The 23,982-nt window shown below is 36.0% G+C and overlaps 1 protein-coding gene across 9 annotated transcripts in view; it reads right to left on the reverse strand.

The window, feature by feature from the left end:
• LOC110466438 (protein vav-like) overlaps positions 1 to 23,982 on the reverse strand; it is a 62,993-nt gene that overhangs the window by 24,088 nt on the left and 14,923 nt on the right. For 8 of the 9 annotated variants that reach the window (XM_021522953.1, XM_021522986.1, XM_021522945.1 and 5 more), the window contains 13 exons: positions 23,615 to 23,839; positions 22,912 to 23,007; positions 19,354 to 19,425; positions 18,021 to 18,094; positions 16,801 to 16,819; positions 16,337 to 16,428; positions 15,693 to 15,738; positions 12,948 to 12,968; positions 4,745 to 4,843; positions 4,022 to 4,128; positions 3,781 to 3,870; positions 3,013 to 3,044; positions 601 to 651 (listed from right to left, as the gene is read on the reverse strand). In XM_021522953.1, coding sequence (XP_021378628.1) covers positions 601 to 651; positions 3,013 to 3,044; positions 3,781 to 3,870; positions 4,022 to 4,128; positions 4,745 to 4,843; positions 12,948 to 12,968; positions 15,693 to 15,738; positions 16,337 to 16,428; positions 16,801 to 16,819; positions 18,021 to 18,094; positions 19,354 to 19,425; positions 22,912 to 23,007; positions 23,615 to 23,839 — 1,024 coding nt within the window. The remainder of the gene's footprint in view (positions 1 to 600; positions 652 to 3,012; positions 3,045 to 3,780; positions 3,871 to 4,021; positions 4,129 to 4,744; positions 4,844 to 12,947; positions 12,969 to 15,692; positions 15,739 to 16,336; positions 16,429 to 16,800; positions 16,820 to 18,020; positions 18,095 to 19,353; positions 19,426 to 22,911; positions 23,008 to 23,614; positions 23,840 to 23,982) is intronic. The other variant, XM_021522961.1, reaches the window with a different exon arrangement.

Here is a 23,982-nt window from a genome sequence, read left to right on the forward strand (position 1 = left end):
CCACCATGAACACTGACTTAAAGGACTAGTAACACACTATCACCATGAACACAGACTTAAAGGACTAGTAACACGCTATCACCATGAACACAGACTTAAAGGCCTAGTAACACACTATCACCATGAACACTGACTTAAAGGACTAGTAACACACTATCACCATGAACACAGACTTAAAGGCCTAGTAACACACAATCACCATAAACACAGACTTAAAGGACTAGTAACAAACCATGAACACTGACTTAAAGGACTAGTAACACACTATCACCATGAACACAGACTTAAAGGCCTAGTAACACACTATCACCAGGAACACAGACTTAAAGGACTAGTAACACGCTATCACAATGAACACAGACTTAAAGGACTAGTAACACGTTATCCCCATGAACACAGACTTAAAGGCCTAGTAACACACTATCACCAGGAACACAGACTTAAAGGACTAGTAACACCCTATCCCCATGAACACAGACTTAAAGGCCTAGTAACACACTATCACCAGGAACACAGACTTAAAGGCCTAGTAACACACTATCACCAGGAACACAGACTTAAAGGCCTAGTAACACGCTATCACCATGAACACAGACTTACCTCTTTCTCTCTCCTTTCCTATACATTCTTTGTGAACACCTTGCTTCTTTTCTGTAAGTCAAATGTTGAAAGTTAAAGTTCTATATACACTAGAAACCAGTACAAATAATTATTTAGAAATGCCCACTTTTTGACCAGGATTATCAAAATACCTTAAGTCATCCTACTTAATGGTTTCAAGTTAATATCACAATTCTAACATCATATTTTTATAACCAACAAGTTGCCTAGAAATAAAATCAAGAAACATTAAAACTGACTTCCTCAATTTGTAGCCACTTACTAAAGTTGGCCCCAATGATAAGTTATCTGGTACATTATTTCTGTCTTATCATCGTGCTCTAATTTTTATCAGATGTGATGTGACTTTTTCCATACCTTTCTTAGGACAACTGATCGGCAAGTGTAACAAACTTATAAAGCATTATTGTGATATTCAACTTAATCTCCAAATCTGAGAAAGCAAGTAAACAAGGTAGTATTAACAGCAAGTTATCTTTGATCAGGATAGTCTTTAACTATAGGTTATCTGCCCTTTGATCAGGATAGTCTTTAACTATAGGTTATCTGCCTTTTGATTAGGATAGTCTTTAACTATAGATTATCTGCCCTTTGATCAGAATAGTCTTAACTATAGATTATCTGCCTTTTGATCAGGAAAGTCTTTTTGAACTATAGATTATCTGCCCTTTGATTAGGATAGTCTTCAACTATAGATTATCTGCCCTTTGATCAGGAAAGTCTTTAACTAAAGATTATCTGCCCTTTGATTAGGATAGTCTTTAACTATAGGTTATCTGCCTTTTGATTAGGATAGGCTTTAACTATAGATTATCTGCCCTTTGATTAGGATATTCTTTAACTATAGGTTATCTGCCTTTTGATCAGGATAGTCTTTAACTATAGGCTATCTGCCTTTTGATTAGGATAGTCTTTAACTATAGGTTAACTGCCCTTTGATCAGGATAGTCTTTAACTATAGGTTATCTGCCCTTTGACCAGGATAGTCTTTAACTATAGGTAATGATAAGTTTTCTGGTACATTATTTCTGTCTTATCATCGTGCTCTAATTTTTATCAGATGTGATGTGACTTTTTCCATACCTTTCTTAGGACATCTGATCGGCAAGTGTAACAAGCTTATAAAGCATTATTGTGATATTCAACTTAATCTCCAAATCTGAGAAAGCAAGTAAACAAGGTAGTATTAACAGCAAGTTATCTTTGATCAGGATAGTCTTTAACTATAGGTTATCTGTCTTTTGATTAGGATAGTCTTTAACTATAGGTTAACTGCCCTTTGATCAGGATAGTCTTTAACTATAGATTATCTGCCCTTTGATCAGGTTAGTCTTTAACTATAGATTATCTGCCCTTTGATCAGGTTAGTCTTTAACTATAGATTATCTGCCCTTTGATCAGGTTAGTCTTTAACTATAGATTATCTGCCCTTTGATCAGGTTAGTCTTTAACTATAGATTATCTGCCCTTTGATCAGGATAGTCTTAACTATAGATTATCTGCCTTTTGATCAGGAAAGTCTTTTTGAACTATAGATTATCTGCCCTTTGATTAGGATAGTATTTAACTATAGGTTATCTGCCTTTTGATCAGGATAGTCTTTAACTATAGGCTATCTGCCTTTTGATTAGGATAGTCTTTAACTATAGGTTATCTGCCCTTTGATCAGGAAAGTCTTTAACTATAGGCTATCTGCCCTTTGATCAAGATAGTCTTTAACTATAGATTATCTGCCCTTTGATCATGATAGTCTTTAACTATAGGTTATCTGCCTTTTGATTAGGATAGTCTTTAACTATAGGTTATCTGCCCTTTGACCAGGATAGTCTTTAACTATAGGTTATCTGCCTTTTGATTAGGATAGGCTTTAACTATAGATTATCTGCCCTTTGATTAGGATAGTCTTCAACTATAGATTATCTGCCCTTTGATCAGGAAAGTATTTAACTATAGATTATCTGCCCTTTGATTAGGATAGTATTTAACTATAGGTTATCTGCCTTTTGATCAGGAATAATCTGCCCTTTGATCAGGATAGTCTTTAACTATAGATTATCTGCCCTTTGATCATGATAGTCTTTAACTATAGGTTATCTGCCTTTTGATTAGGATAGGCTTTAACTATAGATTATCTGCCCTTTGATTAGGATAGTCTTCAACTATAGATTATCTGCCCTTTGATCAGGAAAGTCTTTAACTATAGATTATCTGCCCTGATGGCCTTTAACTATAGGTTATCTGCCCTTTGATCAGGAAAGTCTTTAACTAAAGATTATCTGCCCTTTGATTAGGATAGTCTTTAACTATAGGTTATCTGCCTTTTGATCAGGAATAATCCGTCTCCAACATTCGCCACAATGCTGTAGAGATGAAGACATAAAAGAATCTTACCTGCGTTCCAATAACCCTGGAAAAACACACCACTGAAACAAAAACAGCATCATTATTATTTCCATTCTGTAAAATAAGTTTGCCCCCTCTGCAACATAAAACTTTTTGGGTGTGGGTGTTTGTTGATAAATAAGTATATTAGGTAGCAATTATTAATTCATATTGATGGTACACAGACAATAACAACCAATGAACATGATGACATAACTTTAATTCCTGATAAACAAGATCCCCATAATAAACCTAAATTACCTGTAAATATTAATGTTCCTGTTGTACTAAGAAATCTACACATGCATATGTTAAACAATACATTATAGTTTGTTCTAATTGATCGGACACTGGGCTTTCCTAACCTGACACAGTCTAAACAAGAGGCCCAAAGGGCCTATATTGCTCACTTTGATATTTGAGCAATCAAGGGAAAATGTTTTCAATAGAAGTAATTTCCATATATTGAGTCTCCTAGGTTTTAGAATGTTCCAACATACTACCGGTCAAATATCATCACCCAGGGCCTCCTGGTAATGCAAAAGGAGTTGTTTAAAGATTTTTAAATATTTGACCCCTGTGATCTTGAAAGTAGGTCAAGGTAATCTATTTGGGGAAACTTAGTCCAAGGTACCTACTGGTCAAAAATCATGGTTCTAAGAAGTTGTTCAAAGAAAACATTGAAGGACGACAGACAACACACCACTTAGTGCCAGGTGAGCTTAAATTCCTCATCCCAGAAAATATTTGCCAAAAACTAAACGACTATTTTCATACCGTAAAAGCTTTGCACACACATAACATTCTGTTGGCTTTTCAAACGTATGCATCACAAAGTTTGGATGATCTGGTGGCTGTGTGTTTTCTCTGCAAAACAAAAGCAGTAAATATATAGCAGAACCAGTGCTTTAATTGATTTTATATATAATATTAAGTATATATTCAAATGTTTATAACATGTTGGTATTGTCACAGACTTTGTGAATGTGTTAGCACCTGAATAGGTATATCGACTTACAATGCTAATTTGATGGCCTCTATCCATCTTGACCGCATATCTTCTGTTTTGGCACCAAATGTATATACTGTTCTGTTATCTTTCTGCACCAAAGAAAATGTATTCCACTGCAAATTAAAAGTACACTTTTATCAGTATTTTCAACTTGTTCGGAAATATCTATAATGAATATTAAAATTTGACAGAACTGTTTTCCAGTCAGTTTGATCATTTCAAAAGCTTTTTTTTAAAATTTTAGTTCCAGGTTTAAATCACTAGATTGAAAATGATATAATGCTGGATTTCTTTTTCATCAATTTTATCTATGGACTTGCCTTGCCATCACTTGACCTCCTAGGTGGCCAGTTTATTGAATCATTTAATAAAGAACAAGCCATTCGGATTGATATGTCTCGCCCGTGCCCTGCTTTGACCATCAATGCACATGTCAAGTTTGATTGGTCTAGCACTTAGAGAAACTAATTTAAACGCAAAAACTTAATATTGATGGTGATGCTGACAAAGTCAATGGACAATGAAAGGTAGACCGCATCAAGCATTTGATGCATGGGTTGAGATGTACTACCTGAGATGATGCATGCATGGTCCAAGTCTGTTTGGTCTAGCACTTATACCTTCAGTGAAACGCAAAACTTAAAATGAATATGGAATATGAAACCAGGATGACTAGACTAACAAGTCTAATTCATGTTTGGAAAATCTGTTCCCAAAGATGTGTTGTACCTTATCCCCTCGCTTCACCGGCGTCTCTTTTGGTAACTGGCTGTCATCTACTTTAAAGGTGGCCAGAATTATGGCTTCTTTGTAATTATAGGTCTCCCCCTACAAAGGAATCACAGCGATACTGGTAACATTACCACAGTCTTATTTCTATACAAGGCTATCAATTATCATAGGCTCAACAAATCTAACATTTCACATGATCATATATGGAAATAGAACAAATTCGTTCCTGAAAATGAAATACTTCATTCATATCATTATCAGATTTTTGTATTAAATAACACTGTTCGAACTCAGACCCACTATGTCTGTACCCTCACAAAGTGATAACATTGATTGTCAAGGCATCTGATTTTCATTTCTTAAATATATGTTCAAATATTTAAACTGTGAATTTTCTTAAAACTTGTATAAGACTATGTATATATGAATCGATTTTTACAATAATGTAAAGAAATGAGAATTTAAGCACAATTTCTTTTTTAGATTTTACCAGGTAACTAGCTGGCTTTATGATAATAATGTTGTTTGGCCACACCTTAAATAAAGCATCACATTTAAATGACCGAACTTCTTATTTGAGACAGAAATATTGCATTATCCATATATGAATTTAATTTTCATCCCAAAATTGTTTCAAATTGCATGATCCTGTGTCAGTATGTGATATGTAATGGCCACCAGATGTCATATATTACTGATAACTATGTTATACCAGCCACATGTCTCCTGTCTTATACTGACCTGGGCCCGTAGTCACGAAACCGTTTTTCGTACTCAAGCATGGATTCTGTGCTCAAACCTACTTCCTTGTAACTGGATTAAAATCATGTCACACGGTCAAAAAGTCAAGTTTAAACACGAAAACAAAATTTGGTCAAAGTCTCTTCAAAACTTTTCAAGTTCATTGACAAAATGTTGTTTTTGTATTAATTTATCACTGGATTAAAATATTAGGCTTGAGCACAAAACTTGAGTTTGAGCATATGAGAACACTTTCATGAATACCGGCCTTGATGTTTCTTACAGTTGACTGATCAATTTTGTTCAAAACAATTCAAATATATGAAAAGTATATGCAAATAATCAATTTAAATACAAATCAATAAAAATTAATTCAAAATTTTATGTAAAATTATGGCATCATAATACAGATCATTTGTGTAAAAACTTTGATATCGCATATTTCCAAACTGATGAATCTTATTGAAAATTGTTAAGTAATTAATACATGTATACACTTTTTTGATTTGGTGATAAAATTTGTCAGAGAAGACAGGTTCCAGTACATAAAATTATACACTAGATTACAAGTATGTTAAATAATCTCCATGTAACTTATGATTATACATATATTATTGACCAATCACTGACCAATTACTGACCATTTCTCTGATTATATTTATGTATTTCAAATCAAAAATGCACATTACAAAGTCAACGCAACACACCATAAATCAAAATGCTTCATACAAGTCTATCTGTAGCAGTTGTAGGTCAAAGTGAAAGTAAAAAGTGAAAGTAGATATGTCATTAGCATGATGCATAGTTTAATTGACAAGTGAAATGATAGTTGATTATAAAACAATCAACATTAACTTTGTGCCAGAGACTAGCTTCTGCCACTTACAAGTATGTGAAAGACTTGTGTAATGATTATAGACATGTTATATAGTATATTAGCAACAACTTTGGTCATGTAAAAGATTTTTTGAAGTTTCTTAACTTATATAAAGATGATAATCAAAACAAATTTAAAAGAAACCTCTGGGATTATAGCATAAGAAGGCAGAGATGTCTCCAAAACCATCAGGATTTAAAGCAGTGTCTCTAAAACCGTAAGTAAGAGAATGTCTTCAAACCTGAGGAGGGCAAGTGGAGGTCTCTAAACTATAAGGCGGCTAAAAAGATGTGTGCAAACCATAATGAGGCAATTATGTGTTTCTGAAGCCATAAGAAAGCAACAGGATATCTCTGAACAATGAGAAAGCAAGGGGATGTCTCCAAACCATAAGAAAGCAAGGGGATGTCGTCTCCAAACCATAAGAAAGCAAAGGGATGTCGTCGCCAAACCATAAGAAAGCAAGGGGATGTCTCCAAACCAAAAGAAAGCAAGGGGATGTCTCCAAACCATAAGAAAGCAAGGGGATGTCGTCTCCAAACCATAAGAAAGCAAAGGGATGTCGTCTCCAAACCATAAGAAAGCAACGGGATGTCATCTCCAAACCATAAGAAAGCTAGGGGATGTCGTCTCCAAACCATAAGAAAGCAAGGGGATCTCTTCAAACCATAAGAAAGCAAGGGGATGTCGTCTCCAAACCATAAGAAAGCAAGGGAATGTCCTCTCCAAACCATAAGAAAGCAAGGGGATGTCGTCCCCAACCCATAAGAAAGCAAGGGGATGTCTTCAAACCATAAGAAAGCAAGGGAATGTCGTCTCCAAACCATAAGAAAGCAAGGGAATGTCCTCTCCAAACCATAAGAAAGCAAGGGGATGTCTTCAAACCATAAGAAAGCAAGGGAATGTCGTCTCCAAACCATAAAAAAAGCAAAGGGATGTCGCCTCCAAACCATAAGAAAGCAAGGGAATGTCGTCTCCAAACCATAAAAAAAGCAAAGGGATGTCGTCTCCAAACCATAAGAAAGCAACGGGATGTCGTTGCCAAACTATAAGAAAGCAAGGGAATGTCGTCTCCAAACCATAAGAAAGCAAGGGGATGTTGTCTCCAAACCATAAGAAAGCAAGGGGATGTCGTCTCCAAACCATAAGAAAGCAAAGGGATGTCGTCTCCAAACCATAAGAAAGCAACGGGATGTCATCTCCAAACCATAAGAAAGCTAGGGGATGTCGTCTCCAAACCATAAGAAAGCAAAGGGATGTCGTCTCCAAACCATAAGAAAGCAAAGGGATGTCGTCTCCAAACCATAAGAAAGCAAGGGGATGTCTTAAAACTCTCCAAACCATAAGAAAGCAAGGGGATGTCTTAAAACTCTCCAAACCATAAGAAAGCAAGGGGATGTCTTCAAACCATAAGAAAGCAAGGGAATGTCGTCTCCAAACCATAAAAAAGCAAAGGGATGTCGTCTCCAAACCATAAGAAAGCAACGGGATGTCGTTGCCAAACTATAAGAAAGCAAGGGAATGTCGTCTCCAAACCATAAAAAAAGCAAAGGGATGTCGTCTCCAAACCATAAGAAAGCAAAGGGATGTCGTTGCCAAACTATAAGAAAGCAAGGGAATGTCGTCTCCAAACCATAAAAAAAGCAAAGGGATGTCGCCTCCAAACCATAAGAAAGCAAGGGAATGTCGTCTCCAAACCATAAAAAAGCAAAGGGATGTCGTCTCCAAACCATAAGAAAGCAAAGGGATGTCGTCTCCAAACCATAAGAAAGCAACGGGATGTCATCTCCAAACCATAAGAAAGCTAGGGGATGTCGTCTCCAAACCATAAGAAAGCAAAGGGATGTCGTCGCCAAACCATAAGAAAGCAAGGGAATGTCGTCTCCAAACCATAAGAAAGCAAGGGGATCTCTTCAAACCATAAGAAAGCAAGGGGATGTCGTCTCCAAACCATAAGAAAGCAAAGGGATGTCGTCTCCAAACCATAAGAAAGCAACGGGATGTCATCTCCAAACCATAAGAAAGCAAGGGGATGTCGTCCCCAACCCATAAGAAAGCAAGGGGATGTCTTCAAACCATAAGAAAGCAAGGGGATGTCTTCAAACCATAAGAAAGCAAGGGAATGTCGTCTCAAAACCATAAAAAAGCAAAGGGATGTCGTCTCCAAACCATAAGAAAGCAACGGGATGTCGTCTCCAAACCATAAGAAAGCAAGGGGATGTCGTCTCCAAACCATAAGAAAGCAAGGGGATGTCTTCAAACCATAAGAAAACAAGGGGATGTCGTCTCCAAACCATAAGAAAGCAAAGGGATGTCGTCTCCAAACCATAAGAAAGCAAGGGAATGTCGTCTCCAAACCATAAGAAAGCAAGGGGATGTCTCCAAACCATAACAAAACAAGCGGATGTCGTCTCCAAACCATGAGAATGCATGGGGATGTCTCCATAACTATAAGGAGGCAAATTTATGTTTCAACCATATAGAGGAAAGGGAAGATCTCAAAATCATGTCTCTAAACCACTAGAAAGCAAAAAACAGATGTCTCTTAAATCATAAGGTGGCAAGGGGATATCTCCAAACAACAGGGAGGCAGAACAAATGTCTCCAAACCACAGGGAGGCAGAACAAATGTCTCCAAACCACAGGGAGGCAGAACAAATGTCTCCAAACCACAGGGAGGCAGAACAAATGTCTCCAAACCACAGGGAGGCAGAACAAATGTCTCCAAACCACAGGGAGGCAGAACAAATGTCTCCAAACCACAGGGAGGCAGAACAAATGTCTCCAAACCACAGGGAGGCAGAACAAATGTTTCCAAACCACAGGGAGGCAGAACAAATGTTTCCAAACCACAGGGAGGCAGAACAAATGTCTCCAAACCACAGGGAGGCAGAACAAATGTCTCCAAACCACAGGGAGGCAGAACAAATGTCTCCAAACCACAGGGAGACAGAACAAATGTTTCCAAACCACAGGGAGGCAGAACAAATGTTTCCAAACCACAGGGAGGCAGAACAAATGTTTCCAAACCATAAAGAGGCAAAATGATGTCTCAGACAGTTAGGAGGCAAATATATATATCTCTAAACATAAGGATCTCTAAACATAAGGAGGCAAATTAAGGGATGTCTCCAAACTATAATGAAGAAAGTAAGTAGCTCGAAACATAACAAGGCAAGATAAAGGTATGGCAAGAATGTTAGATGTTGGCACAGCATTATTCAGAATGAATGCTCAATACTAAACAAATGCATTGCATAAAGTCTTAAGATGAATTAAAGAATTTTTAAAGGAAATTTATTAACCATTTAGATAAGAATGCAAGCCAATAGATGGCAGCAAGTTCAACTAAAATTATCCGACAAATCACACCCATACAGGTGTTCTGAGATAGTACTATACACCAAGCAGATAGGCCTGGCCTGTTAATTTTTACATATACATATAATGAGTCATCCTACCTAGCTGATGTAATACATCCACAAATTCTGCATATAAAAGTCCATATCTCAGAATTGTAGGTACATCAATCGTTAACACAGTCCGAGACAAAAAAAATCCACCTAGATTTGAGGGGAACACCAGAGTCCCAGGTAATAAAGGTTTAAAAAACAGGTTTACAACACAAAAAGCTACACACAAAGGAACCCATCATATAAAACAAACAGGTATACTTCAAACTCCTTATCATTGTAAGTCTTGGCCACCTGACCATTGATAGAATTAATGACCTTCGAAGTCGATGATAGAAGTGTTATAGCATTACATCAATGTCTTTATTATTCTGTATACAATAACAAAAATTAGCATAGCTTTAATATGGAAATTTGATGGGTAACTTCACATCTAGATTGTCAAAAATGTAATTATCATTCATAATGCATTTTTATTCTCACTTAAACATGAGTAACTCCCAAGAGTATTGAGTGACATAGACTGTTGATTGTTGCATGCCAACAGTGAGTCAAATGTCGGTTTCCACAATAGGTATAACTTAGTGACCTAGTGAGCAGGTTATACCTATATAATGATCAACTATTTTCTCTCATCTCATAAGCGGGATTTTCATAAAATGTTTGGAAAGAGAAGCAAAAAGTAAGACTGGTATGGCTAAATTAAAGCAGTCAGCGAAAGCTTCATAGCAAGCTTGTTTGATTATTATTTCATGAGGCGATGTCAACTGCTGACTGTGTTTTGCGATTAGATTTTATTCAAAGTTATCTTACTGACATAATGTTACATTTCACAATGTCAGAAAACTGGATCCTGAACATTTTAAACTCCAATGTTTTTTATTGCACTTCCTCATCAGGATTTAGAAAAATGTAGTTAATGAACGAGAGGTCACTGAATTAAGTCACAACAGCTTGTTCCAGTTCAGATATTCGTGACTTTCATATTCAACGTTGAGGTGGGGCAAATAAAGTTCCATCTGAACAAAGTCACGGGTAGCTGGGTGGCCCAGTGGATAGTGCCTATCACTTGAATGGCCAGGGTTAGATTCCCTGATAGGATGTGAAAGGGACTGATCACCTGCTCTACTTTGTCGGTTTTCCATATTAAGACCACCTGTGCACTTCCATCCGGGCCAATAAGAGTGATAGATTTAAGTTAGAAACATTGTTTTTGTTGTAAAATAAATATTTGTTTATAACCAAAGACTCTATGATGGGTTCCTCTGTGTGGTGATCACAACACCATACATACAAATAGATAATTATAATAATTTTCCCAATGTAAATGTTCCTTATAGTGTTGACACAGAAAGGATGGCATAAGCTTCTCTCCAACACCACTCTGTCAATCTCTTACACTGAAAGAGTTACAACAGCTACGATCCCAATCTCTAACACAGGATTCCATTACTGGCAGCTACTACTTTCTGAATCTCTTATACATGAAAGATTCCACTACCGGTAGGTACTATTTTCCGAATCTCTAGAAAGTTTTACAAATGCCTAAGGATTTCATTACCGGTAGCTACTTCTTTCCCAATCTCTAACACAGGAAGGATTCCATTACCAGAAGCTAATACTTTCCCAATCTCAAACACAGGAAGGATTCCATTACCGGTAGATCTTACATTCCCAATCTCTAACACAGGAAGGATTCCATTACCGGAAGATCTTACATTCCCAATCTCTAACACAGGAAGGAAAACATTACAAAGCTGATCTTAATCTCTTACACAGGAAGTATTCCATTAGCTATTCTTTCCCTATCTCTGATGTAGGAAGGATTACATAAGTTACTCGCCCACACTTGCCATACTCCTCAAATCTGTTATCCTTATTACTTTCTGAACAAGAAAATCTGAGCGGTATCTGTGAAATGGTGTATTGCCTTATGTAAAGTTCAACTATAGTCTAGACTGGATAAAACAAGATTTTTTTTGGCTTATAACAGAGTTTAATACTCCCTATTTCAATACATTTATGAACTATTTTAACTGTTTCTCAGAAATAAACACAAGTGAAATAGTCAAAACTGTTTCCTGGTCAATTGTTTTGACTTATGCCTTGCAAATTTGATTGACTGACTGCAATACACAGCAGCCAATGAAATTTAGTCTGATAAAATTATAACATTAAAAAGGTTCAGCAGTTGACAGAATCAACCTGTGACAGAAAACAGTTCATCAAGTTGATCCCAACACCTCAGGGAAATAATTTGACTAATAACTGATAAGGCATGAAACAACTGTATATTGATACCTGTATGCAAATGATGTGTTTTCATTTTTAGTACATGTATTGCTTTTCAGCGGGACATATCTAAAACTTACTTTTCAGACAAAATTCTTTGGAAAATCTTTTCATTTGGTATAACTGTTTTTTATATCACTGTGAAACTTTTTAACTGACTGTTACACACAGAATCACACACTGTTAATGTTGATAATTATCATAGAATAACATAGATTTTGAAACTAATACATATTCTGTAAATATTTCAACATTTAAAACAGACGGACAACACTTCATAAAAACAAATCATATATTTATATATGTATCACTAACGAGAAATTAGAAACTTGATTATGAAAAATCATGGATGCCCTTATTTATCAGGAATGGCATTACCACAACACTTATAACTCTGGCTCAACCAATGAAAATCTTCAGAGAATTACACCTCAACCAATGAAAATCTTCAGAGAATAACAGCTCAATCAATGTCAATCTTCGATTGTGAGCAAAGTCAAATTTTGATTGGTTGAACAACGTTATATGTTAGAGATGAGGTAGAAAGTGTTTGCATAGAAAGATACGGAGGAAAGACTGTAAGGTTTACACAAAGATTTACATGAAGTCATTCATGACATTACACAACACAAGTCTCAAATACAAACTACAAACTTCAAAACACTGAAATGTGTATCAGAGTTGAAGATAAATTTTTGTGGCAGTGTGGGAGAGTAGCTTGTCTTGGTCTAACTATACAATGGAGTCAGTAAGTTATCACATGATGCACAACATTCGCCCAGACAGTCAGAGAGACATATATGCATTATACAGATCACAATATCCATGGTTACACATCGCAGGATGTGGCGATCAGCAGTCATTAATGTAGCCTTACCCACAAAAATTTATCCACCATCTGATTAAGTGGTAAGCACAAAAAAAGGTAAAAAGAAAACAAGTGAGCTACGGGCTTCATAACACACATTAAATCACAAAATATACAATGAGCATACCATATATCATGTATTAACCAAGTAATACCCTAACATACTACTTTTATCAACCGAAATAGGCACTTTGTAATTTTAAATTTCATATCCAAGTATATTGTATAGGATCAACATATAAAGAAAATCTCTTCACAATAGACCTGCATTTGCTTATACAACATAACCTGTCTAAACTGGTCCCTGTCTAAACTAGCCCCTGCCTAAACTGGTACCTGTCTAAACTAGTCCCTGCCTAAACTGGTCCCTGTCTAAACTGGTCCCTGTCTAAACTAGCCCCTGCCTAAAATGGTCCCTGTCTAAACTAGCCCCTGCCTAAAATGGTCCATCTAAACTAGCCCCTGCCTAAAATGGTCCCTGTCTAAACTAGCCCCTGCCTAAAATGGTCTGTCTAAACTAGCCCCTTCCTAAAATGGTCCCTGTCTAAACTCGCCCCTGTCTAAACTAGCCCCTGTCTAATCTGGATCCCTGTCTGAACAAGCCACTGTCTAATCTGGATCCCTGTCTAAATCCACTTTAGTATTTCATCTTGAAATTTCTTCTCTCAAGGATCTCTGTCCCACTACATGCAAAACACTTGAGAACTCCAACAATGCTTTTTCGTATACACAGTAGCATCCCCAGCCACATGCAGTATAACAATTTCAGGTCCAGGGCTCAAATCCTAGTCTAGCTACCTTTAATTTTTATACTCAGAAGACCATTGTTGATTATATTTTTTACATAAAAGTTTGTCAAGGTCATTCATTTGAACACACTTGGTAGCTCTTCATCCCAGCATGCTACAGGCCCAATATCAGTACCCTTGGCCTTTCGGTTATTCAGAAGAAGTCATTTGAAGATTTTAAAACATTTGACCCCTGCGACCTTGAAAGTGGGTCAAGGTCATTCTTTTGAACAAACTTGGTAGCCCTTCATCCCAGCATGCTACAGCCCCAATATCAGTACCCTGGGCCTTTCGGTTATTGAGAAGAAGTTGTTTGAAGATTTTAAAACATTTGACCCCTGTGACCTTGAAAGTGGGTCAAGGTCATTCATTTGAACTAAATGAGCTAATAATTAAACGATGAATTGAATGATTGTAAATAGTTAAACACGGATAATGACTACTTTCTGTATTATTACTATCTTTGTCATATCATGATCAGCACTACATTTCAAAGTATGATTATTTACATATAGGTATATATATCCCAGTGTTGACACCAAACCTCACTGACTCTGTATAAACCAGGCCCTGTATAACTAACTAGCCAAATGTTTCTGTCCCAGTACGGTTTAGACAGGTTACACTGTACACTGCTTACTTGTAAAGAGTTGTGCTGATTTCATTCTCAATGGATTTGCTACATCATTACCATTCCTATTGTAAAGTAACCATTACGCATGTAACATAATACCGTTAGACAGATAAACCAACATTGGCTGTCAGGTGTGGTGTGCTAGTTATAGTTGTATGGAAAACCAAACAAATCTGTTGCACATGTACGATTATTGTCAAAAAATATTAAACTATTTCACACAGAGAAGAAAATAAAATACCGGTATTGATTTTTTGGTTTAAACAACTTTCAAATTAGTCGTGTTTGTAATGACTTGAGGTTTCCCAATACCCAATAAAACACAGTACAGACCTGTATTTCCCAACAGCCAGTGAGCCGCTATGTACATGACTTTGTGTGTTTCCCCATAGCCACTGAAGCATTGTATAGTTTCCCAACAGCCAGTGAGCCGCTATGTACATGACTTTGTGTGTTTTCCCATAGCCACTGAGGCATTGTATAGTTTCCCAACAGCCAGTGAGCCGCTATGTACATGACTTTGTGTGTTTTCCCATAGCCACTGAGGCATTGTATAGTTTCCCAACAGCCAGTGAGCCGCTATGTACATGACTTTGTGTGTTTTCCCATAGCCACTGAGGCATTGTATAGTTTCCCAACAGCCAGTGAGCCGCTATGTACATGACTTTGTGTGTTTTCCCNGCATTGTATAGTTTCCCTATATCTTAACTTACCACATATTAGCTTCCTTTTTTCTGATATTCCATCTCAATTTTAAATTACCAATAATTTATAATACCATTCAGGGAAGAGATGTCTAAATATTTTATGCAGGCAGGTATGATGTTACAATAATTATTTCGTCTTAATCACTGTTACCTCAAATTAACAAGCTGTGACCTATTTACATGAAAGAGTTTGCAAACTATGATCTTTAACCTCTAAACCCCCTGTGCCCTCCATCTATCTACTTGAAGCATATATCTGTCTGTTCCAGCCATGACTACTGCAGAGGAAGGCATGTTTCATTCAACAGAATCTAACTAAACATCTAGCAGTTTGATCACTATTAACACGAAATATTATTCATTTAAAGTTAAGTACCAATATTGATAGAAATCATTCAAATGTATAAGTAGAATAAACAGGTGCAAGTAATACATTAATGTATTGAATGATGAAACATTATGAAATTGTTATGAAACTTTGAACTATAGTTAATACTGAACACCCACCAAAAACAAAAGTTAGGAATCGAACAAAGAAGGATCAAACCACTAACTGAAGAAAACCACAATTTGTCAAAACAATAGGAAAAGTAGGAAAAACAGCATTCATTATGTTATGACTTACCTTTGATTTGCACATGAGCATGACTTTATCAAAAAGGAAAATATATCTGCAATTTTAAACAAAATACAAAATTGTATTAATACATTTATTTATTTAAACATGAAAATCCGAAAATTATACATCAATCAGAAAAGCTGCATTTAAAACAAAATTTGTAAATTCCTTGAAATTGTATTGTAGTAAGCAGATTGATTTCCTATAACTAAATAATTCAAAATATTTAGTTGTTCTTGACTATTAGGGTTTTAAAAGGTAAAAAATGATGACAGATGGATGGACAACAGATGACGCACAATGACATAAGCTCACTGGAACTATGAGCGTACAACACTAACATAAGACCCCCCCCACCTCCCACCCATCCAACCTACTACAAACCTTTCTCTTAACCCAATCTTTACATCTCCCTAAAATTCCTTAAAATAACCATTTATCTCCAAAATGCTTTCAACAAGGTATGTGTAGGCTGCAGAAACACTCAACATCATTGAGATAACGCTATGTTTTAAATGTCTCACAAATTTCTCACTAATTAAGAGAAACGATTTCACCATCTTTGATCAAAACTCACTAAAAATGTTCACTGATCTCACTATTTTGCACAAGAAAGATATGGCATGTACGCACATCCAACCATCACCCACCTAGTTTTTGTTTTGTTTTCTGTATGGGCCCGCACCCTCAGCTCACCGTCCTTCTGAAGTCTGCCATAGTCCTTAAGTGAGGTTTGTGCAGGCTGTAACAAACAACTCATTCATTCCCACACACTACTATGTTTAAATGTCTTCCTGGATAACAAAGGTTGACAATAGCAATTTAAATCAAAGGAGAAATTTCATGTGAAAGCTTTCCTCCGTTGTCTCTATGTAAGTAAACCAATAATCCTTGTCACAATGTGTGAGATACAAATGGAACTAAGCACTGGATTTTAATTCAGAATCAATACATGTTTTACAAATATGATGTATACTAGACATTTTGAAAACCTAGAAGAATGGAAACATTCTTGTAACTTATTGGATGTTGATTATTTCCCCTTAAATTACTTTAACAAATACGATAACTTTTTTAAGGGCTAAACTTCACAAACATAAACAAGGTTACTCACCATTTGTAAATCACCAATACTGAAAAATAAATAATCAAAAGTTGGGTAAAATAATACATAGGGGATTATTAAAAAGTAAAAACACTCAGACAAAAACACAGCTCTCGAAAGGGGTTGAAATTATCATTTTTATCTATTTAATGAAATTGTACATTTTACGTGCAAGTTAACCATATTCAATAAACTTTTGTTTTTCATACCAGCCAAGTATAAAAAAAATGTAAGTATATCTGATATCTACCTGTTCTGTATCTCTGATATCTGATATCTACCTGTTCTGTATCTCTGATATCTACCTGTTCTGTATCTTTGATATCTGATATCTACCTGTTCTGTATCTCTAATATCTGATATCTACCTGTTCTGTATCTTTGATATCAGATATCTACCTGTTCTGTATCTCTGATATCTGATATCTACCTGTTCTGTATTTCTGATATATGCCTGTTCTGTATCTCTGGTATCTGATATCTACCTGTGCTGTATCTCTGACATCAGATATCTACCTGTTCTGTATCTCTGATATATGCCTGTTCTGTATCTCTGATATCTGATATCTACCTGTTCTGTATCTCTGACATCAGATATCTACCTGTTCTGTATCTCTGATATCTGATATCTACCTGTTCTGTATCTCTGATATCTACCTGTTCTGTATCTCCGATATCTGATCTCTACCTGTTCTGTATCTCTGATATCCGATATCTACCTGTTCTGTATCTCTGATATCTGATATCTACCTGTTCTGTATCACTGATATCTTCTCTTTTTCTGTATATCTGATATAATATCTACCATTCCTATATCACAGATATCTACCTGTTTTATATTTTTGATATCTGTTATCTACCTTTTCTGTATATCTGATATCTTATATCTACCTTTTCTGTATCTGATATCTACCTTTTCTGTATGTAATATCTGATATCTACCCTTTTTTTGTATATCTTGTAAATGATATCTACCTTTCATGTATCTCTGATATCTGATATCTACCATTTCTGTATCTCTGATATCTACCTTTTTTGTATTTCTGATATCACTTGTTCTGTATCTGATATCTACCTTTCATGTATCTCTGATATCTGATATCTACCATTTCTGTATTTCTGATATCTACCTTTTTTGTATTTCTTATATCACTTGTTCTGTTTCTGATATCTACCTTTCCTGTATCTCCGATATCTGATATCTACCATTTCTGTATCTCCTATACCTACCTGTTCTGTATCTCTGCTATCAAGGACAGTGTTTCGTTGTCCCTTTTAACTTCATTCACATACAGCGACAAATCCTATAGACATACAAAAAGGCACCATCAAATCATGAAAATATCTTTCACATTGTTTTCCCCAAATTTATGATAAACATTCTGATTGTGCTTAATTACCCCTCAGGTACTATAATAACTTAATTATCCCAAGTGACTCAAAGTATTATTTTGCACATTTCATACTCAGGAAAAAGGAAATTAGTGCTATAAATGCTTAAGTCGGCAAAAATTAAAGAGATTTACGCGGCCATACTGTCAACTTTGGTGTATATGGACACATTTTCTGGGATTGAAATTGTGTGTTTCTCGGCTGCTGTTTGTATACGGTGCCATGCTCGTTTACGTCGAAGACTACCGAATAGATCACATGGTCCGTCACGTGGCAATTCTGTCTTGCCCTGTCACAGCAAAAATGGAAACCGAGGTGTATGTAAACAAAGACATGTGTGTCATGTTTTACACCTTGTTTCTCCTTTCTGATGCATGTCTTGTTGCTATATACTATTATTTTATCATAAAATAATCCTGGTTCATTGTAAAACACAATTACCACAGATGATTATCGTATTTTAAATAGTTCAAGTCATCGATTGCTGGCGACGAAATTTAGCTAGCAGAAGCCCAAAAGGGGATCAGAGATGCATATATATATTTATGTGGAAAGTCGGAATCAAATTTTATTTTGTCTGTTCCTAGATGTGTCTCCTGCATTTCTGTGTAACCCTCTTGGCTTGCCTCTTTTAAGGTCTTTAATCTCCCTGTTTACTTTGCCATCTTCGTCACCAAAGACTCCAGCTGGCTTCGCATAGCTGCGCCCTGTTATTATTTTTTTCGGACAAACGCATGCGCAGTACTACTCGTACAAGACTAAATATTATGCAATACAAGCGGAACGTTGAATTAAAATGAGAGCATTATATGCAATTATCAAATATGTTGGCAGACACTTTTAATTAGTGCTATTAAGAGAAAGTGTCAGTTTTGTGCCATATTTTCTGAAAATGACACTCTTTATATTTTTTAACAGTGATATTTACCATTATAGTCCCTTTAACAATATGACGATTATTATATTATTATTTTTTCTACTTAATTACTTTGTGCCCGCTATGAATCAATTGGGATGTACCTAGCAGAAATCCAGCATATATATTTCACAATACATGTAATCAAATATGATTGTTACAACTTTTAAAAATAACAGCAAAAAAGAACATTATCATAGAATGGAAAGTGAATTCTATATTAAACAGAAATTAAAAAGAACCAAAGGGACGCACCATCATAGCCTCGAGGCCAGCCTCAAGTGTACGGATGTCTTCTGAATTCTTGTTCGTCTGTCGCATTAGCTCCTAAAACAAGTAACAGTAACAGGATAGTGCTCACTTTCCATCTGACAATAACTTGATATGTCCAAGACTTTATCTGACAATATCTAGATATGATTCACTCTTCATCCAACAGTAACCGGATAGTGCTCACTTTCCATCTGACAATAACTTGATATGTCAAAGCCATTATCTGACAACATCTCGATATGATTCACTCTTCACCCAACAGGAACAGGATAGTGCTCACTTTCTATCTGACAATAACTTGATATGTCCAAGCCTTTATCTGACAATATCTCGATATGATTCACTCTTCATCCAACAGTAAAAGGATAGTGCTCACTTTCAATCTGACAATAACTTGATATGTCCAAGCCATTATCTGACAATATCTCGATATGATTCACTCTTCATCCAACAGTAACAGGATAGTGCTCACTTTCCATCCGACAATAACTTGATATGTCCAAGCCTTTATCTGACAATATCTCGATATGATTCACTCCTCATCCAACAGTAAAAGGATAGTGCTCACTTTCAATCTGACAATCACTTGATATGTCCAAGCCATTATCTGACAATATCTCGATATGATTCACTCCTCATCCAACAGTAGCTGGATATGGCTCACTCTTCATCTGACAATTACTTGATATGTCCAAGCCTTTATCTGACAATATCTAAATATGATTCACTCTTCATCCAACAGTAGCTGGATATGGCTCACTCTTCATCTGACAATTACTTGATATGTCCACGCCTTTATCTGACAATATCTCGATATGATTCACTCCTCATCCAACAGTAGCTGGATATGGCTCACTCTTCATCTGACAATTACTTGATATGTCCAAGCCTTTATCTGACAATATCTCGATATGATTCATTCTTCATCCAACAGGAACAGGATAGTGCTCACTTTCCATCCGACAATAACTTGATATGTCCAAGCCTTTATCTGACAATATCTAGATATGATTCACTCCTCATCCAACAGTAAAAGGATAGTGCTCACTTTCAATCTGACAATCACTTGATATGTCCAAGCCATTATCTGACAATATCTTGATATGATTCACACTTCATCCAACAGTAAAAGGATAGTGCTCACTTTCAATCTGAAAATAACTTGATATGTCCAAGCCATTATCTGACAATATCTAGATATGATTCACTCTTCATCCAACAGTAACAGGATAGTGCTCACTTTCCATCCGACAATAACTTGATATGTCCAAGCCATTATCTGACAATATCTCGATATGATTCACTCCTCATCCAACAGTAGCTGGATATGGCTCACTCTTCATCTGACAATTACTTGATATGTCCATGCCATTATCTGACAATATCTAGATATGATTCACTCTTCATCCAACAGTAACCGGATAGTGCTCACTTTCCATCTGACAATAACTAGATATGTCCAAGCCATTATCTGACAATATCTTGATATGATTCACACTTCATCCAACAGTAAAAGGATAGTGCTCCCTTTCAATCTGACAATAACTTGATATGTCAAAGCCATTATCTGACAATATCTCGATATGATTCACTCCTCATCCAACAGTAAAAGGATAGTGCTCACTTTCCATCTGACAATAACTGGATATGTCCAAGCCTTTATCTGACAATATCTAAATATGATTCACTCTTCATCCAACAGGTACAGGATAGTGCTCACTTTCCATCTGACAATAACTTGATATGTCCAAGCCTTTATCTGACAATATCTAAATATGATTCACTCTTCATCCAACAGTAGCTGGATATGGCTCACTCTTCATCTGACAATTACTTGATATGTCCATGCCATTATCTGACAATATCTAGATATGATTCACTCCTCATCCAACAGTAAAAGGATAGTGCTCCCTTTCAATCTGACAATAACTTGATATGTCAAAGCCATTATCTGACAATATCTCGATATGATTCCCTCTTCATCCAACAGGAACAGGATAGTGCTCACTTTCCATCTGACAATAACTGGATATGTCCAAGCCTTTATCTGACAATATCTAAATATGATTCACTCTTCATCCAACAGTAACCGGATAGTGCTCACTTTCCATCTGACAATAACTGGATATGTCCAAGCCTTTATCTGACAATATCTAAATATGATTCACTCTTCATCCAACAGGTACAGGATAGTGCTCACTTTCCATCTGACAATAACTTGATACGTCCAAGACTTTATCTGACAATATCTAGATATGATTCACTCCTCATCCAACAGTAGCTGGATATGGCTCACTCTTCATCTGACAATAACTAGATAGGGCCAAGCCTTTATCTGACAATAACTAGATATGTCCATGCCATTATCTGACAATATCTAGATATGATTCACTCTTCATCCAACAGTAAAAGGATAGTGCTCCCTTTCAATCTGACAATAACTTGATATGTCAAAGCCATTATCTGACAATATCTCGATATGATTCCCTCTTCATCCAACAGGAACAGGATAGTGCTCACTTTCCATCTGACAATAACTTGATACGTCCAAGACTTTATCTGACAATATCTAGATATGATTCACTCCTCATCCAACAGTAGCTGGATATGGCTCACTCTTCATCTGACAATTACTTGATATGTCCACGCCTTTATCTGACAATATCTCGATATGATTCCCTCTTCATCCAACAGTAAAAGGATAGTGCTCACTTTCAATCTGACAATAACTTGATATGTCCAAGCCTTTATCTGACAATATCTAAATATGATTCACTCTTCATCCAACAGTAACAGGATAGTGCTCACTTTCCATCTGACAATAACTGGATATGTCCAAGCCTTTATCTGACAATATCTAAATATGATTCACTCTTCATCCAACAGTAACAGGATAGTGCTCACTTTCCATCCGACAATAACTTGATATGTCCAAGCCTTTATCTGACAATATCTAAATATGATTCACTCTTCATCCAACAGTAGCTGGATATGGCTCACTCTTCATCTGACAATAACTAGATATGGCCAAGCCTTTATCACACAGTAACTAGACATGTCCAAGCCTTGATCTCACAGTAACTAGATATGTCCAAGCGTTTATCACACAGTGACTAGACATGTCCAAGCGTTTATCTCACAGTAACTAGACATGTCCAAGCGTTTATCTCACAGTAACTAGATATGTCCAAGCCTTTATCTTACAGTAACTAGATGATTCAATGTTCATTTAATAGTAACTTGATATTACAAAATCTTATTTAAAATCATCTAGATAAGATTCTGTTTTTTGTCTAAAGCAAAAGAATCAGTTTTCCTTGTAGTGGTAACTAGATGGTATTGAGCCTTGGTCTAACATTCATGTATACTAGATACCATTAAAATATTTCTTTCCGTTTTGCTTTTGTAAGGTATTAACATTATTCCTTTGTGATCAAAATGCACATACTTAAAAATACCTGGTTTGGACAAAAACATCTGTTATTCTTTTTTAATTATTTATAATAACTGGAAATGAGAGCAAGAGAAGATATAGCTTACCCGAAGAAGGAGATGATACTTCAGGACCCGCTGCATAGGAACATGTAATAAATCACGTAGCTTAAACTTGCCCTCATTTGCACGTTTTTCACAGGTCTGAAAAATACAATACTCACAGACAAAAAAAATACAAAACTCACAGATATGTACATGAACAGGACAAACAAATACAAAACTCACAGATATGTACATTGACAGGACTGAAAAATCTTAAGTTTGTAAATTTTGAACACCTAGCAAACTGGCAATATTCATCAAATGAATTGAATTGTATTGCTGAACACTGAAAAGGCAAAAGGTCATGGACTGCAGCTCACAGATAAAATGTAATGTAAACAACCATCTTTACGGAAAAAAATAAATCTTGATTAATCATGTTTTGTTATCAGATATATTTTATTCTCATTAGTGAATATGCTAGCCAACTATCACTCTTTGAGGTATGAGTATATGTAATATTGACAAAATGTAACTTTACACATTTACATAGTTACGTTTTTACCGGCTTCATATTAGCGCGTCCGATATGTACCTTCAATCAATGGATTTTAAGGCAAAAATTGACATGTAAAAAGTCTATAGTATGTATAACAGATTCCAAAAATTTAATTTTAAGATAACATTACCAACATTTTTGCAACAAAAATATTTTGCTATACAGTCTCAACTTATCTTGAATTTTTTTAATCCAAACTAAACTCACCTCTACTTGTGCTTTAACCGTTGTGTCATTTCGCTTAAGAATGTCATCTATTTTTTCCTGTGCCTTCGGTAGGTTTGAACAGTAGTCGCCATATACGAGTAGCTTTGACTTCCACTTGATGAAAACCTCAGCAATTTTGCTACCCGAACCAGTTGCGACAGAACATGCAACTTGACAGGCTTGCTGCAGCTCCACCAATAGGGCTGTATGAATCTCTAACATTTTCTGGACAAGAAAACAGGAACACATGCAGTAAATCACCTCATTTCAGTAAGAAGTACTTAAGATTTAAAATGTTTTTCAAAATATTTGACCGCAAATATGCCCCACTTTGGCAAATGTCCAGAGAACAGGTTGGGTGCTTGCAA

This window comes from Mizuhopecten yessoensis, unplaced genomic scaffold, assembly GCF_002113885.1.
Source record: "Mizuhopecten yessoensis strain PY_sf001 unplaced genomic scaffold, ASM211388v2 scaffold1673, whole genome shotgun sequence".
In the NCBI taxonomy this organism is placed as follows: domain Eukaryota; kingdom Metazoa; phylum Mollusca; class Bivalvia; order Pectinida; family Pectinidae; genus Mizuhopecten; species Mizuhopecten yessoensis.